Source organism: Typopeltis vanoorti, chromosome 6 (genome assembly GCF_054136105.1).
Source record: "Typopeltis vanoorti isolate ZY-2024b chromosome 6, IOZ_Tvanoo_1.0, whole genome shotgun sequence".
Classification (NCBI taxonomy): Eukaryota; Metazoa; Arthropoda; class Arachnida; order Uropygi; family Thelyphonidae; genus Typopeltis; species Typopeltis vanoorti.
The window spans coordinates 94,831,742-94,849,090 of record NC_143554.1 but is presented as its reverse complement, the minus strand read 5'-3'; the positions used below and the strand labels follow the sequence as shown (position 1 = coordinate 94,849,090).

Genomic DNA, 17,349 nt, shown 5'->3' with positions numbered 1-17,349 from the left:
AAAATAAAAACGTAAATTCATTACTGTATGCATGTTGGAACACTGCTAAAGTTCGCCCACCGTTTCCAGGTCCCTGCTTCGCGTCTTTCCAAGAATAGTCGATTCATGCTGAAGGGGAGAAAAAAATGAAGGACGTCCGAATTGGTCGCCAACACGCGAAATCACGTGCTTTATAGGTAAAATTTTCCAACTGTTATACAAGCAACATAGTTAACTACAATAATCATAAAAGAGAAGTTAATTTTCCGACCGGTAATAATAAACAACTCATCCCATTATATGGACTGATTACCCTATTATCGGAATGGATTCTTCTTTTTCTGAGATGCGCAGAAGTGTCGAGGGACCTCAAATCGGTGGGCGAACTATGATATGCGTTATTAATTGTTTCCAGTCTTTTGTTGTGTATAACTTTTTACCTTGATGATGATGTAAGTCAGAGGAACTAGTTAAAGTACCCCTGACTTACATCATCTTACAAAACTTGTAAGGTTATAATTGCTTATTTTTATTAACATCATTGTTTACCTTAAAATGTGGTCTCAATATTAGAAGCTTCCTACAGACCTGCCAAGTCACAGAAACTTACTTTTTCAAATATTGTAATTGTTACTGTGCAGACAAAGTAATTTTTTTTTTCTGAAAGTGAAAAAGTTCCTCTTGTTAATCTATCAGATATTACCGCAAAGCTATAAGAGCAGCTGAAATATTAATTACCCTCATATTTTTTCAGATATTAAACATTCTTACATTGTGCTTTCTTCAGCTACATTTGCAAACTGTAAATTTGCTTTAATAATCATTCCCAACAGGAATGAAATGTCTTGTGCTGTACTGTGCTTGTGCTGAATTATGGCATTTATTTGCTTTACATTGAAATCAAAACTACACAGGTGAGAATGATTCTACGGTTTCAGAATGTGCAAGCAACGAATATATAAAAGAATTATATTTGGGTGGTACATTAAATTGATGAAGGCCAGAAATAGTTACATGCCATCTTATAACATAACATAGAAACATGAATCACATTCATGAGCTCATATTTAAGAAGAAAAGTAAAAGAAATAGATTCAGTAAAGAAATAAATATCACTAATTTTGAGGATTTTTTTTGTATGTGGATGGTGCAATAAATTACTGCAAATTACTTATTTCAGAGATTTTATTTGATGGGAAAAAATATGTAAAAAAAAAAATCAGCTAACACCTTTTATTCCTTATAGGGAGTAGGTGAGGCTGTTTTAGCCCTATCTAACTTTTGGAGACTGAGGGGCAGTTCAATCTCCACTGCTAGCCAGTCAGAGATAGCTGGCCCAAGACTATCGTTAATTATATATGGCCTCCAGTAAAGAGAGGTGGCTGAGAACTGCCACCATCTCATGGTCCCTAGTCTTAACACTATGCTTTTACTATCTGAAAATATTGTTGGTTCTACGGTTCATTTTCTTGAGTTTATAGGATGAAAAAAACCTGAGTTTCTGGGAGAAAAAAACCCGCTTGCCTGTGCCAGAGATCAACTAACTCGGGTACTGGTCAAAAAAAGGCTTAGTAAAAATTCCTGTAGTTTGGTGATGAGAATAGAACTTATGACACTTGTACTTCTTCTTCAGGTGGTCTTGCTCTCCGTGAATGCCCCACCACTTCCAGTGAGCTACAAAAGCGCTGAAAAAATATGTAAAATGCTATATTGAAATTTGGAGGGAAAAAAATCTGATTCTTTTAAACAAGTAAGGCAGCAATCATAACAGTCATAAAATGATGCGTTAAGGGGATAAAAATCCCTTATTGTTTTTCAGCCAGTAAGCGAAACTAAGATCGAAAACTACGATCTGAACGTTTCATGCCGACGAACTGTCGGCGGATTCAAGCGTAAATGACCACTTGGTAGTGCCACACCAAGGCAACTCATTGCAAAGGTGGAGCAAGATCCCTCACTATTCTTGATATTTTCTCATAATGTAAAAACACACAGCTCCTAGGAGATCTAGTACTGCTTTACATTATGAGGAGAGGTCACTACCCAGACTGGTTTCAACCTTTTTTTTTGAGGTCTCATCAGTGAGTAGCTAGACCTAAAATATCAGAGTTTAGGTCTAGCTACTCACTGATGAGACCTCAAAAACCTAAACTCTGATATTCTAGCCAGACCTAGAATATCAGAGTTTAGGTCTAGCTACTCACTGATGAGACCTCAAAAAAAAGGTTGAAACCGGTCTGGGTAGTGACCTCTCCTCATAATGTAAAGCAGTACTAGATCTCCTAGGAGCTGTGTGTTTTTACATTATGAGAAAATATCAAGAATAGTGAGGGAGTTTGCTCCACCTTTGCAACGAGTTGCCTTGGTGTGGCACTACCAAGTGATCACTTACGCTTGGATCCGCCGACAGTTCGTCGGCATGAAACGTTCAGATCGTAGTTTTCGATCTTAGTTTCGCTTACTGGCTGAAAAACAATAAGGGATTTTTATCCCCTTAACTTATCAACCTCGCCAGAAAAAAATAGCCGTTTGGGCTTTTCATCTTAGTTATAATATGTTATACTATAATATAGTGACACACCTTTCTGGCAATCGTATAGCGAAAGTATGTAAGTTCTTTTCACTTAAACTCTGATATTCTAGGTCTAGCTACTCACTGATGAGACCTCAAAAAAAAGGTTGAAACCGGTCTGGGTAGTGACCTCTCCTCACAATGTAAAGCAGTACTACATCTCCTAGGAGCTGAGTGTTTTTACATTATGAGAAAATATCAAGAATAGTGAGGTTACTTGCTCCACCTTTGCAACGAGTTGCCTTGGTGTGGCACTACCAAGTGGTCACTTTCATGCCGACGAACTGTCGGCATGAAACGTTTAGATCGTAGTTTTCGATCTTAGTTTCGCTTACTGGCTGAAAAACAATAAGGGATTTTTATCCCCTTAACTTATCAAACTTGCCAGAAAAAAATAGCCATTTGGCTTTTCATCTTAGTATAAAATGATGCATTTCATAATCACCTTCTCCTCTGGTGATATAATCCACAACAGTTTTATGTAGATATAATTTTGTTTTGCTCCATTTTGCCATTAAACTAGTCCTTTTGAAACCTAAAATTAAAACGATTTAATAAATTATAATAAAGATCCTAAATGCCAAATTTCATGAGAAAAAAAACCCCATTCAACATGATAGGAATTACTTAAATATAAAGAGCTTATAAGTTTCATTTCGGCGATATAAACATTATTTAAATTAAGGGGATATTAAATCCCACATTGTTTTAAAACCGAATAAGAAACTCAAAGATTGGAATCAGAGAGTTTCATGCTGAATATAGTAAACTATAAAGTATCGACGACCACTAGCGTGAGCTAATGCAAGTCACCCTAGTACGTAGTACAATACCGGAGAACTCGCAGCAAAGTCGGTGAAGTTCTGATCGCTATTCTTAGGTATTTTCCATAATGTAAAAACACATTTCCTAGGAAATGTATGCTGTTATTACATTATGGTGGGAGGTCACTACCCAGACTGGTTTCAGCCTTTTTTGAGGCTTCATCAGTGAGTAGCTAGACCAAATTAATACCAAAGTGTATAGCGAAAAGAACTTATATACTCTGCTATACGAGTTTCCAAACAGGTGCAACCATTAAGTTACTTAAATATAAAGAGCTAATAAGCTTCATTTTGGCGATATAAACATTATTTAAATTAAGGGGATATTAAATCCCACATTGTTTTAAAACCGAATAAGAAACTCAAAGATTGTAATCAGAGAGTTTCATGCCGAATATAGTAAACTATAAAGTATCGGCGACTTTATTGATTATTTTATTTATTTTTTTGGGTGCATTGAATAAGCTAATCTAAACTTTTCTTCATATCTAACATTACCAAAATTTTGTATTTTCCTCCAAAATCATTACCAAATGAAATCATAGCAGCAAGTCCAGAAGGGCTGAATATTCATGCACATAATATTTTGTGTTTCAAAATATCTTTTCTTGATATTAAAAGGGGGGGGGGGGAAGCATATTTTTCTTTAATACTAGTTTTGAGCAACTGCTCATTAAGCCTACTGCAAGAATCAGAGATGGCAGCACCAAAACCCATTGACAACAGATGGCTTCACTTCTCACTCACGCAGTTCAAATGAACTGCACTGACAGATCTAACAATGATATGAAGGTCCACATTTGCAGTCTAAATATTACAACAAAAAAGGTTTGATTTTTGTTGTCACTGGTTGCATGCTTGCTGTGCAAAAGTTTACAGATTGGTACACAAACTGTTCACCAACCTCAACCAACATTTCTTCTGTCCATCGTAGTTCCCTTTAGTGGAACAATCCTGGTATTTAGGCTTATACATTGATTCTCCAGCATCATTGTTTAAGGAAATTGACAACATAGGCTAGATAATAACTAAACATATTTAATTATTACTTCCTGTATTTTGGCAAAGTTAAATCAGTTCAGGGATTAATACACTGGTATTAAACACACGGGCACACTTTATTAACAAAGATGGAATAGGAGAGATACAGGATGACCTAAAGTCCTACAGTTATACCACCTATTGATTATGCCACCTATAGGTGGTGTAATTATAGGACTTTAGGTCATCCTGTATCTCTCCTGTTCTATCATTGTTATTGAAGTGTACCTGCGTGCAATGTTTAATACTAGTGTATTAATCCCTGAAGATGTCGATTTCATCATCATCATCATCATACGTATCAAGGATTTAGGCCTAGCATGGCCTGTTCCGGCCTTAGAAGTCATCGTTGAATCGTTTAAGAGGACGTCCTCGTTTTCTTTTTCCTAATGGCTTGTACTTTAAGGCTTGTTTTGGTAATCTTTCTGTTTTCATTTGAACATTTGAACAAGATTCAAAAAAAGACTCTTACTATTTTTAAATAATATTTACTCAACTGGTATCCCCCCAATAGAAAGGTAATAGAGATGACCCTAAAAACTATAGAGGTATCAGTATACTAAATTCCTGTTACAAATTATATAGCAGAATCTTAAATAATCTTAATCTTAAATCAGAAATCAGAAAATCAGAATCTTAAATATCTCAGGGGACCCTGTAACCCCTAGAGAGCGCATCCCCTGGGTGGCGGATAGGGGAGCCCACCATGTGTGTGTGTATATGTGCGTGCGTGTGTGTGTACATGCGCGTGCATGCGTGTGTATGTATGGTGGGGTGGTCCGAATATACTGAATAAGGACTCGTGGACCAACAGGGCCATAAGGGGCAATCATCTTGATTGTAAGGGAAGCGGCACTCCCATGGACCCCTAGCTGGATCTATCCTCTCCTTCTTCTACTTTGAGGAAGATCCACTTACTTTAATCTTTCCTATAAGGCCTTATCAGCCAACTCTTCTTACTTTATGACCCTTATGCTAATAGAGTACTCGAGGGCCATGGGGTCTTTTCATTTCTGGCCTTACAACTATGCCCTCTCTATAAACCTTACTATATTTCTTTTATAATCTACTCTTTCATTATACCCTATTCCTCCTATGGGTTTAAATTCGGAAGAAGGCTAGTTCAGAAGCCTTAAGGTAGCAGCCCTACCACTGAACTATTCCATCGTCAGGCTAGTCCCCTGACATGGAGAACATAATCCTACTTGTAAGCTGACAGAAAAAGATAATCGGATTGAATCTATGGGAAACGACCCTGGAATGGAAAAGGGAAAACGAAAATGGAAACGACAAAATATAATACACATAGCAAACTGGAATGTAAGAGGAATAGCATATAAAGAAATAGAATTAGACCAGTTACTAAATGAAAGAAATTTTAAAATAGCAGTAATCACCGAAACAAAAAAGAAATTAAAAGGAACTATGAGAACTGAAAATTTTAATGTGATATACTGTGGAGTCGACAGAGACCAAAGAGCACAAGCAGGAGTCATGATATGGATACATAACTCCCTTTCAAAACAGTTAAAACATTATAAATTATGGAATGAAAGGATAATAGAAGCTAGAATAAAAATAGATAGAGGCTATTTAACAATAATTGGTTTATATGCCCCAGAAGAAGGAAGAGAACAGGATAATATTGATTTTTATAATCAGCTACAAAACATATATAATAAAATAAATAAAAATGACTACATAATTTTAGCAGGAGACTTAAATGCAAGAATTGGAAACACACAAAAATTAATAATAATAATATAGTAATACATGGAGAACACACTCTAAACAGAAATGGTAAAAAATTGATTGACTTTGTAGTTTATAATAACCTAAAAATAATGAATTCCTTCTATAAACATAAAGACATACATAAATATACTTGGGCAGCAAGAGGATGGAAATCAATATTAGATTACTTCATATTAAATGAAAAGACATCAAAATTTTCACTAGATGTTAGAGTTCACAGAGGATATGAAATAAGCAGTGACCACTTCCTTGTTAAAATAAAATTAAGATTACCACCTAAATGGCTACAAGTAACAAGAACAGAAAGAAAAATTGAAACATTTGTTTATAAAATTAGACTATTGAATGACACAAATGTACAATGGCTATATGAACAAAGAATTAACCAATATCTAGATAAAATAAAACAAAATGAAGAAATAAAAATAGAATGGCTTAATATAAAAATGATACTAAATGCAGCAGCAAATGAAAACTTAGGAAAGACCAAAAAATTCAATAAAAGAAAAAAACTGAAGATCTGGGATGATACAATCAAAGAAATAATTAAAAAGAAAAAAGAAGCCTATCACAAATGGTTAAGCAGTAAAAGATTAGAAGATGAAATAGAATATAAAAGAATAAGAGCCATAGCTAAAAGAGAAGTCAGAAAAAGACATAGAGAATCATGGAATAAATTTGTTTCTAATTTAGAACATGATTTATATAAAATAAGACCCAATGTATATAAGATTTTGAAACACCTAAATGCAGATACCAAAGAAAACATAAAATTAAACACTGAATTAAAATTAGAAGAATTTCTAAATTACTACACAGAACTGTGGACAGACAAATATTTTAAAAAAGACAACTGGCAAACAATTAACGAAAATGAAAAGGAAATAACTGAAGAAGAATTAGAAATCAGCCTGAAAGAAACAAGAAACAGAAAATCACCTGGAGAAGATAAGCTAGATTCAGAACAATATAAATATGCAGGAACAAGATTCAAAAAAAGACTCTTATTATTTTTAAATAAAATTTACTCAACTTGTATCCCCCCAATAGAATGCAAAAAAGCAATTGTGATTCCTATCTTTAAGAAAGGTAATAGAGATGATCCTAAAAAACTATAAAGGTATCAGTATACTAATAAGGCTGGGTCTATACATGATCGTCCTTTTCTTAAATAACAAACTAATGAAATATTCCGAAAACTTTATTCTAGAGGTACAGAATGGATTTAGAAAAGGATGATCATGTATAGACCCAGCCTTTTGCCTAAAATTAATAGTAGAGAAAAGGAGAGAATATAATTTGGAAACACATATTGCATTTATTGACTTTGAAAAAGCATTTGACAAAGTTAAAAGAAACATATTATTTAACATATTAAAAGAAAGACAAATACCAAATAATATCCTAAAAGCTATCACAAGTATATATGAAAATAATCAAATACAAATAAGATTAAATCACGAGCTATCATATACAAGAGAGATAAACCAAGGGGTCCGACAGGGATGTCCCCTCTCAGCAACTCTTTTTAATATCTACTTAAATGAAATAATAATAAAATGAAGTAAAAATTTACACCGAGGAATTAAACTTTCACCTACAGTTAACTTAAACTCTCCTCTTTGCAGACGACCAAATAATAATTACAAATTCTGAAGATAACTTACAGAAAGCTATTTTAAATCTAAATGAGATATCCAAAGATTATGGTATGATAATATCAACAGAAAAACCAAAAACTATGGCCTTTAAAGGACAAGATCCAGCAAGAACTAAAATAGTAATAGATAACAAGATCTTAGAACAGGTGAATTCATTTAACTACCTTGGATATATGATCACATATGAAAATGAAAAAGATATAAACGTAAAAATTGCAAAATATTTAAAAATAACAGGTGTAATTAACTCTGTATTTAAACCAAACCTAGTTCAAAAACAAACCAGGCTAAAAGTATACAATACATTAGCCTTACCGGTCTTAATGTATGGAAGCGAAATCTGGACAATAAAACAAAAAGACAAACAAAGATTAACAACAGCAGAAATGAAGTTTATCAGAAAAACTGCAAAGTATACCCTATTTGATCACAAAAGAAACGAAGATATTATGAAAGAATTAAACCAAGAATCAGTAATAGAAAAAATTAAAAAATATAAACATAAATGGATGGAACACGTTCAAAGAATGAAGATGTCGATTTAACTTTGGCAAAATATAGGAAGTAATAATTAAATATTTCTAGTTATTAGTCTCATCTACATTGTCAATTTTCTTAAACAGCATGATGCTTTAGTACAACAGCTGCTGAACTTGGGAAAGTGAGTTGATGGCCTAGACTAACACCACATTGCTATTGGCAAGACTTTTTTATGCAAAATAAAATCCCTAGAAACCAAGCTCGAGCTACTACATCACCTTTCATGTAAATGCATTCTCCACAGATAACATTAACAAATGCTAACCTCATTGTGTTGATGATATGTTGATCATGATGACTCTTTTGAAGCTAAAAATAAAAAGTTCAGCACTGTTAGTCTCAGTTTCCACACAGAAGCTGACAGAGCACTGAAGGATGATATCATTAAGATAGGCTAGCTGGAGAATGTAATTTCAGTGCCAGAAAAATCTTCAGATGTCACCAACTCAAACCCCCCCCCCCTCAAAAAAAATTGGTTCATTTTTTGTAAAAAGTGAACTGTGACACACTGACAAGCACATCAGATTTACACTGTCCTCACTCCTTTTGCATCCAGATAGATGTCTTTGTTGCAGTATCATCCATATAAAAGCCAATCTCCTATTGGCTTTTCTGTGGATCAAATTATGGCCGTTTTTCAGCCATAATTTGCCAAGACATTTAGAGAAAATTTAAAGGCAGAAATTTATCACTGTTCACAACAACCGCGACAACAATTGGAAAGTTTAAACAAACAGGAACACAGCTGTGATCGTTGATGACAGCACATGCACATCCACTGAACCCTACGTAACTGGAATGCTCTCACACGCCGCAAGGAAGCAAGAAAGAAATCACGTAACTCGGAACAGAGAAAATTTCCAGAAATGAAAGTAATAAAAAACTGGGTATTGGTGTATAAGATGCACCCTGTTTTTCAGACCTATTTTCAAAGAATAAAAGTGTGTCTTATACTCCGGCAAATACGGTAGTTAGTATGCAATTACTGTTTATTCTTTAAATCATTGTTTGATACAATTACTGTATTACTATAAAACCACAAACAAGTACTAATTTTAAAAGAGTACTTGTTTGTGGTGGAGAAGTGTTCCGATTAATTTGTTCACTATGTATGTTAATTTTAAAAGCTAAACAGCAGTGCATAGTTGGCATAAAACAAGTACAACAATTGTTTTAACTGGTGTGACAGTTAATTTTTGTTTCATAAATCTGTCAACCTACTGTAGCACATACACATATTTCATTTTAAAAATCCAGAAGGGTCTTGTTATCAATATCTCCATCAGTATAGCCCTTTGGTCGGAAAGACCTGGGTTCGATTCCTGTCCATGACATGAGGAACCATTGTCTGGTCTCTTTTGTCTAAAGGTGACATAGCCGGTCTCACATGGAGGTTGGAAGTTTTTCAACCCCAAGAACAGCAAACTGGCCCTGTGAATATACGTGAATTTACAGCCATGAATACTTACAACAATATATGGAAGAGATAGGGTCCTCACCATGTGTAATGCTCATAGTTAACCATTAGGCAAATCATGATAGTCAAGCTCCTAGATAGGAGATGGCACTTGAATTGGAAAGGAAACTAACTAGATTAGAAATTCTTAATACAAAAAAAAAGTATAAGTTAGTTATTATAATTACGGCTATTATAGCCTGTTTTTGTTTAAATTTTGTATAAGTTAGAATTACAGTAGATGTCAATCCTTACTGTCTTCAAGTATTAATTGAGTGCTGATTGTTTTTTTAACTTATTTCTGAGTTCTATTATGTAATATTTTATTATTTGTTTATTTTGTTTTGGGTTCTCCCCTTTCCTCCATATCCCTTGGGAATGGTTGAGCCCTTCTAATGAAGGATTAAATTTGTATTTTATGACTGTAGATCCATGTGTGTGTGTGTGTGTTCGTTCACGGGGCCAGTTTGCCTGTTCTGAGGGACATAAAACCTGAGTTTCTGGGTGAAAATACCCTCTACCTCCATATGATAACCGGCTAACTCGCCTTTAGTCGAAAGAGACCAGATAAATGTTCCTCATGTTAATGATGGGAATCAAAGGTCTTTTTGACCAAAGAGCTTCGTCTATACCAGATACCAGGGGCGGGGAACCCTTGGCATGCATGCCAAATGTGGCACTCGAACGACTTTTTTCCGGCATGCAACCCAGGGCTCACCTTAAAAAAATAATTAAATAAATAAATAGATATCCAACATCTTTGCTAAGTTGTATATTTTAACTTAATAGAATAATTAAGTAGAGTGATACCAAATAAAAATGCAATAAAGAAGCAAATACTGTCAACTGTTTTGGTAATTATAAGTAACAAGAAAGTGAAACATAACAACCTATTTCCAAGGCCATCTATCTCTGCGATATACTGACGTACAAGTTTTGTCCCATTCAGTTATTGCATCATTCACTAGGCAGCCAGACATGGCGTGACTCCTTTACCATCATTTTATATATTTTTTTCATGTTTCATAAAGAATATATATCAAACTATGGATTGGAAGTATTTATTGTCAATTAGATATAGATGCAAATTTTCTTTACATTGCCATAAACATAAGTTATTGTTAAAGCTATGCGAAAAGTATTATCAACATTGAGGATTATGAAGTATTATCTGCACATGATTAGATGGCATGTGTACTCTTCTCTTTCATTTGCATGTGTGTAGTCCTATAATTGTACTGATTTTTGGTTTGCTTAAACTTGGTAGGTGTATACAGAGAGAGTGATTATGATGAGATTTTCTGAGTCCAAATTATAATTTTTGTCTGTGTCCATACGTCTCTATTCACATTTTTACCCCATGATCTGATTTTCATTAAAGTTGGAAGCTGATGAAGAAAGCAATTATTTTTTGTATGTACCTTGTGGTTGTACAACTTTGGTCATTCATTGTAATTTACCTTTTTCCTTTTGTCTTTCGCTTTTTTCCTTTCTCCTTATTTTCTATTCATATTCATGTTATATATATATTTATTTATTTGCTTCCTGCCCTTTACACATTATACAGAATGTCACAACCACCAGCAAAGAAGCATAGACATTCAAATGTAGAGGATATTAGAGAATTTAAAGAATACTGGACTGAAATTTTTGGTATGATTAAGAAAGATAATAAAGCATAACGAATCAGTTTTTTGTAGAACTTCTGTAAAGAGACATTTTGAGACTGTTCATAAGAACTTAAGCAGTAAAAGTGAGCAAGAACAAAAATAATTAATTTCTTGTAACTGAGCAAAACAAAAAAATAGTCTGATACTTTGATGAAATTTATTTCAGGTAGGCCTCGTTCCAACTTAGTTACTGCTAGTTTTGAAGTTTTAAAAGTTATTGCCCAACATGGAAAACCACTCGGTGATGAGGAGTATATTAAAGAAACATGGCTAGAATGTGCTCCTTTCCTTTTTGACAATCTTTCAGAAAAGGTAAAAATTATTCAATATATTAAAGATTTGTCTGTGAGTAGAAAAACAGTTAAGGATAGGATGCTTAAGTTGTAAAGGAATACATCAGGACAACCACTGCGATTGAAATATGTAAAGTAGTTATGAATGAATTATCTATTTGGCAAATGGATATTTCAAAAATGGTATCCGTTCCAACAGATGGTGCACCCAGCATGATTGGTGAGGAAACAGGATTTGTAAATCTGTTTGCAAAACATGTTGGTTATCAACTGATAAGTTTTCATTGCATCATACATGAGGAGACTTTATGTGCAAAAGCTGGCCTAAAGGAAGATTTCAGAATCTATTGAATGAGGTGGATTTGTTGTACGAAGGACTAATAATGTACAGCAATGTTTGTCAGCTTAATCGAGGTCTTGTTCTGAAATGATTTGTTGAATGCCTGGATGAGATAAATCTCTCTTTGACTAATCAACAAATGTGGTATAAAGAAATGTATGACATCGTATGGGTTTGTAAACTGATGTTTTTTTGCAGATATTTGCAAACATTTAAATGATTTGAACCTTAAACTACAGGGCTCTGGTAAGACTCTTGATATGTTTAATGACATAAAGACATTTGAAATGAAACTAGGAGTTTTTAAGTATGTAGACAGTGAGAGATTTAGATATTTTTCAAATCTAAAGAAATACATCAGTGATCTCCAAAGGATGACAAAACCGACTGCCAATATCTTCAAAGCTATTTTTAAGCATCATTGTGTCAACTGTTGAGCAGTTCTCTCTAAGATATGTTAAGTTCAGAGAATTAGAAAAGATTGCCAAGTTCATTAAGTTTCCAGACATTGGATGAATTAAACTTTTAGATGTTTTCGTGGATAAATATGGATAGTTTTAAAATGCAGTTGATTGATTTTCGAAGTAGCTGAATTTGGGAGCAGAAATTTGATGACCTCAGAGTTGACTTGGAAAATATTGAAAAGGAGCAATTAGAGAGCGGAGTAAAACAGAAAGAAGTGCTGAAGACGAGCTACTAAGGACTTGGAATACTATTCCAGAAACTTTTGTATGTTTAAAATCCCTTGCAACAGCATTACTATCTATTTTTGCATCTATGTATTCTTGTGAATCATTGTTCTCAGTAATGAACTTTGTTAAGTCTTGTAATAGGAGTAGCCTTACAGATGAAACTAGTAGTGCATGAATATCTCTAAAGGTTACAAAATATAAACCTGATATAATTATATATCATCAGTGATGCAGCAGCAGAAGTCTTACTAAATAAATAAAACACCCACTATTTTTCTTTCTCTAGTTTTTATTTAATGTTTTCTGGTAAAAATGGTAAAGATTAACTTCTGTTTAATATATTATGTAGGTAAAATAACATTTTATTTTATCTGTAATGTTACTCGTAAGGGATTAAGAATTAATAAAAGAATATCTTTACTTTTATTTTCTATTATTGTGCTTTAGTCAAGTAAAATGATTATGAGATTGTGCACTGTAATATATGAAAAACTTAAGAAAACTTGTCTGATTGATCTTTATTTAAAAAAAAAAAAAATTTGAATTATTGTTTACTCTTTTGCTGATGGGAAGAATTGCTTCTTTAAATTGTGAGGCTGTATGTGGCAGCTAGAATTACATTTAAAGACGAATAAAAAAAATATCCACGCTATCAACATAGTAGAAGGACTTTTAAGTAAAAATTCCGTCACTAATTTTTACATTCATTCACTCTTACATGACTTACAATAATCACTCTTACAATATTCTTTGATTATACCACTCTAGTGTGATTTTTGATTATTTGAAGAGGTTCTCCCAAAACTTAAAACATTCGAAATAATAATGTTCACCAAAATTTCGGTTGGCACGAGAAAATTTTGCATCAAAGATTTGGCGATTTTGGCACGCACACATACAAAGGTTGCCCACCCCTGGTCTATACCGACTGAGCTACCTAGGCTGTATATTTTATGATGAAACAATGCAGTATCCTTCACTTCACATTTGACTTACAGCCTGACCATAAAGATGATGAATATTGTAAAAATATTCAAAACTACTTCAATTTTCCCAAGGTAGGTCTGGTTATAGACCAATAAATGAATTGTTGTTCTCATTTATGAATGCCAGGAGTATCAGAAATAAGGAAGATGAAACTGTTCTGTTGATTGAGTTTATTTGTCCCAAAATAGTTGGAATAAGTGAAATATAGTTGGATGAGAATGATAACTTGACGAGAATAGAAATTGAAGGATATAATGTTTTTTGTGTAGATAGAAAGGGCAAGATGGGGGGGGGGAGATCTGATGATAGCTGGAGAATTATGTCCACATAAGGTTGAGATACAAGGGGAAAAAGTGGCAGGGGTTTTGTAGCAGTATGTTGGAGGGGGGGGCAGAGGAGGTTGATAGAATGAGATATATTTGGTTAGGTGTTGATACAGGGAATGTAGAGAGTGGAGACAAAGAAATATATGGGTAGTTTGCTTATTGAGCATGTGAAGAGTGATCATTATGGGTGATTTCAATTACAGCAATATTGATTAGAATGAAGAGATAGTGTCAGGGAATAAGGAGAATGAATTTCTTGATTTCTTTTAGGACAACAATCTGGTATTATCATCAGAGGATGTGATTGTGAATGGATGGTCTAATCTTCTCCTGGTTGGTAAGAATAACCATTAAGTGATCACCTAGGTTGTAGCCAGTCATATGAGAACTTCTGTGAAGAAGAGATATACATGGAACTAAAAGGCTGGTATTTTGGAAAGCTTAGGTGACAACTGGGAGCTATAGTGTGGAAAAAGGAGTTGAGTGGAAAGGAGATAGATGATACTTTAGCAGCAGGTGCTTATCATTATTATTAGCTTTGTTTTTCCATATTTCTGAAAATATTTTGGTATGACTGAGATTCATTTCCAACGCTGTTGTTTTGATATCCAGCATGGACTGGCTTTTCTGTTCTCGTCATTGTCAGCTTGACTTCTCTAATGTGAGCAAAAAAATTCCTCTATTTCTTCCTTTGGAGAAGCTTTTGATGTGACTGCAGATGCAGTTGAGTTTCGTTGTCCAATTCCCCATTTCGAATTTTACTCCCATAACTGTACTTGAAATTGTCTGCTGATCAAGAAGTTTATTTTCCTATTTGGATGTCCTAATCCTAAGATTGTTGTTGAATACTGTTGCTACTTCTCCCCTTCCTTTATGACTGTTCTCTATTGTCATTATTTGGCAGAATCTTCTTCTTTGTCTCAGTAACACCAGTTATATCCACTTGGGTACTTGTGCTAATTTTACTTTTTTTCCATTGATTCTTGTTACATGCTAATGTTGTTTATCTTTAGTTCTGTGACATTTAAGTTTTTTTCAGTAGATATCTTTCACTATTCATCCTGATTTCCTAATGAAAACAGCAGAGTCTTGTTTAACTAGCTGATGACCCATCCAGCATAAAATTTTATCAGGTTGTACTGTTGTGTCCATTTTTCGGTTAAGACAGTATATTATGCAATTGGGTCACTTACATCCAACATTACTAGCTCATCCTTGTTTGTTCATATCCAATGGATACCTCCTAACAGAGTTCATGATGTGTAGGTGATAATGTACATTGGATCAGAACTCCTAGTCAGTTCATTGCATTTCTTAAAGGTTATAATAAATTTAGTTTAATCCTTTATCCAAGTGTGAGCAAACAAAGTTTGCCCCTGGAAGTATCTTCAGGACTGGGGTAAGGTGGTACAACACCAGGCAACTCGTTGCAAAGGTGGAGCAAGCTAACATCACTCCTATCTCAGTATCTCCCATAATGCAAAAATGCATAACATTAGGGAAGTGGCCCTTCCCTAATGTTATGCATTAAGGGAAGGGCCACTACCCCCAGACTAGTTTCGACCTTTATTGAGGGCTCTTCAGTGGGAGCCAGGCCCAGAAGTGGAGATACCAGGCAGAAGCAATGGTGAGGTCATCTGTACCTATAAGAGTTGCCAAAAGGTGCCTTTTTATTAAATTATTCTGGATTTAGAGAAAGATGTTGAAAGTTTATTTTTCACTTGGTTAGACTATAATAAATTTAGTTTAATCCTTTATCCAAGTGTGAGCAAACAAAGTTTGTGCCTCAAAGTATCTTCAGGACTGGGGTAAGGTGGTACAACACCGGGCAACTCATTGCAAAGGTGGAGCAAGCTAACATCACTCCTATCTCAGTATCTCCCATAATGCAAAACACATCTCCTTGCAGATATGTATAATGTTATGCATTAAGGGAAGGGCCACTACCCAGACTAGTTTCGACCTTTATTGAGGTCTTAAAGGTTATGTTGAAAATTCCTCCCAGTTATTTAGCTTTGACTCTTAAGCATCCTCAAAATAAATAGCATAAATGGTATAACTGTTGTGGATCAATAATTTAAATTATTTAGTTATATACAAGTTCATTGAGCATCAAAGTTGATTCTGGTCTCTCTTCTCTCCCTGTTTTTAAAATTAGGTCACCAAGTCTTATTTTTATTGATGATATCCATCTTATGTGTCCAAAGGATAACATCGATATTGTTAAACAACAGCAAAGAATCAGTCAGACCCTTGCAGTACTTCTTGATAGTCTTCAGGTAAGCACAAAAACATTAGATGCTGATGAATTAAAGTTGTATTTGTATTAATTAATACAAAGACAGCTTTAAATTGTATTTGTATTAATCAGTTTTTTTTTGCAGTAATTTCTTAAAAGTAATCCAGAAAAAAAACAATTTTTTTTAATATTGCTTTTAATAAATGCCGTTTAGCTCATTTCTTTATTCTTACTGTACCTTGATTTTATACATTCTATTCTAAATTAGCATTATGTTATTATATAATTTTCCTTTTTGACAGTGTGCAGATTATCATAAAATCAGTTATATTGTTAGCTAAATTTGGCACGACATATAAACTGTCTCATGTATTAGCATAGGAAACTAAAAAAATACTTTTTTTGTGTAAAAATTATTCCACTTGTAATTAGGATTTAAAATGAAGTGGTTCTGTTTTAAATGTTACCAAAACAAAAAAAACAAAACAAAAAAACAGTTGCGATGTGTTCAAAAAGGGGACTGTAAAGTGCATGATACAGTTAACTGTAGCAAACACTTTTACAGCAAACTGCTGAAAAGTCCCAACCACAGCCTCATAAGTTTTTTTTTTATTATTTTTTATTTTTTATTTTTTTTATTTTTATTTTTTTATGTTGAGCCCATACACAGGAGGTTGGTAGGTCAACCTATAGTACATTAGTACCGTGTATGGATGGTGGGTTGGGAAAGGAGGAATTTGTTTACATTTGACTTGAATGACTTTAAATTGTATTCCTTTTGAGAAACACAGCATGTGGGAGACTGTTCCATAGTGCAGTGGTTGCAGGGATGAAAGAAGAGGAAAAGAAACTTGTTCTGTTTGTTTCTAGGTGAACTGTGAAGGAATGTTGTGCAGCAGCTGTATTTGTTCAGCTGTATGAGTTTAGTACTAAGCAGAGGAATTATTGATGATATTTCCGATGAACATTTCCCA

General features: G+C 34.0%; 1 protein-coding gene across 5 annotated transcripts in view; it reads left to right on the top strand.

Moving 5' to 3' along the window:
• Positions 1-17,349, top strand: part of LOC150105719 (ATPase family gene 2 protein homolog A-like) — a 311,383-nt gene that overhangs the window by 148,997 nt on the left and 145,037 nt on the right. For all 5 annotated transcript variants that reach the window (XR_016548496.1, XM_090395038.1, XM_090395036.1 and 2 more), the window contains one exon: positions 16,295-16,415. Coding sequence is in view for 4 of the 5 variants with exons in the window: in XM_090395038.1 (XP_090251164.1) it covers positions 16,295-16,415 (121 nt within the window). In the remaining variant the exon portion in view is untranslated. The remainder of the gene's footprint in view (positions 1-16,294; positions 16,416-17,349) is intronic.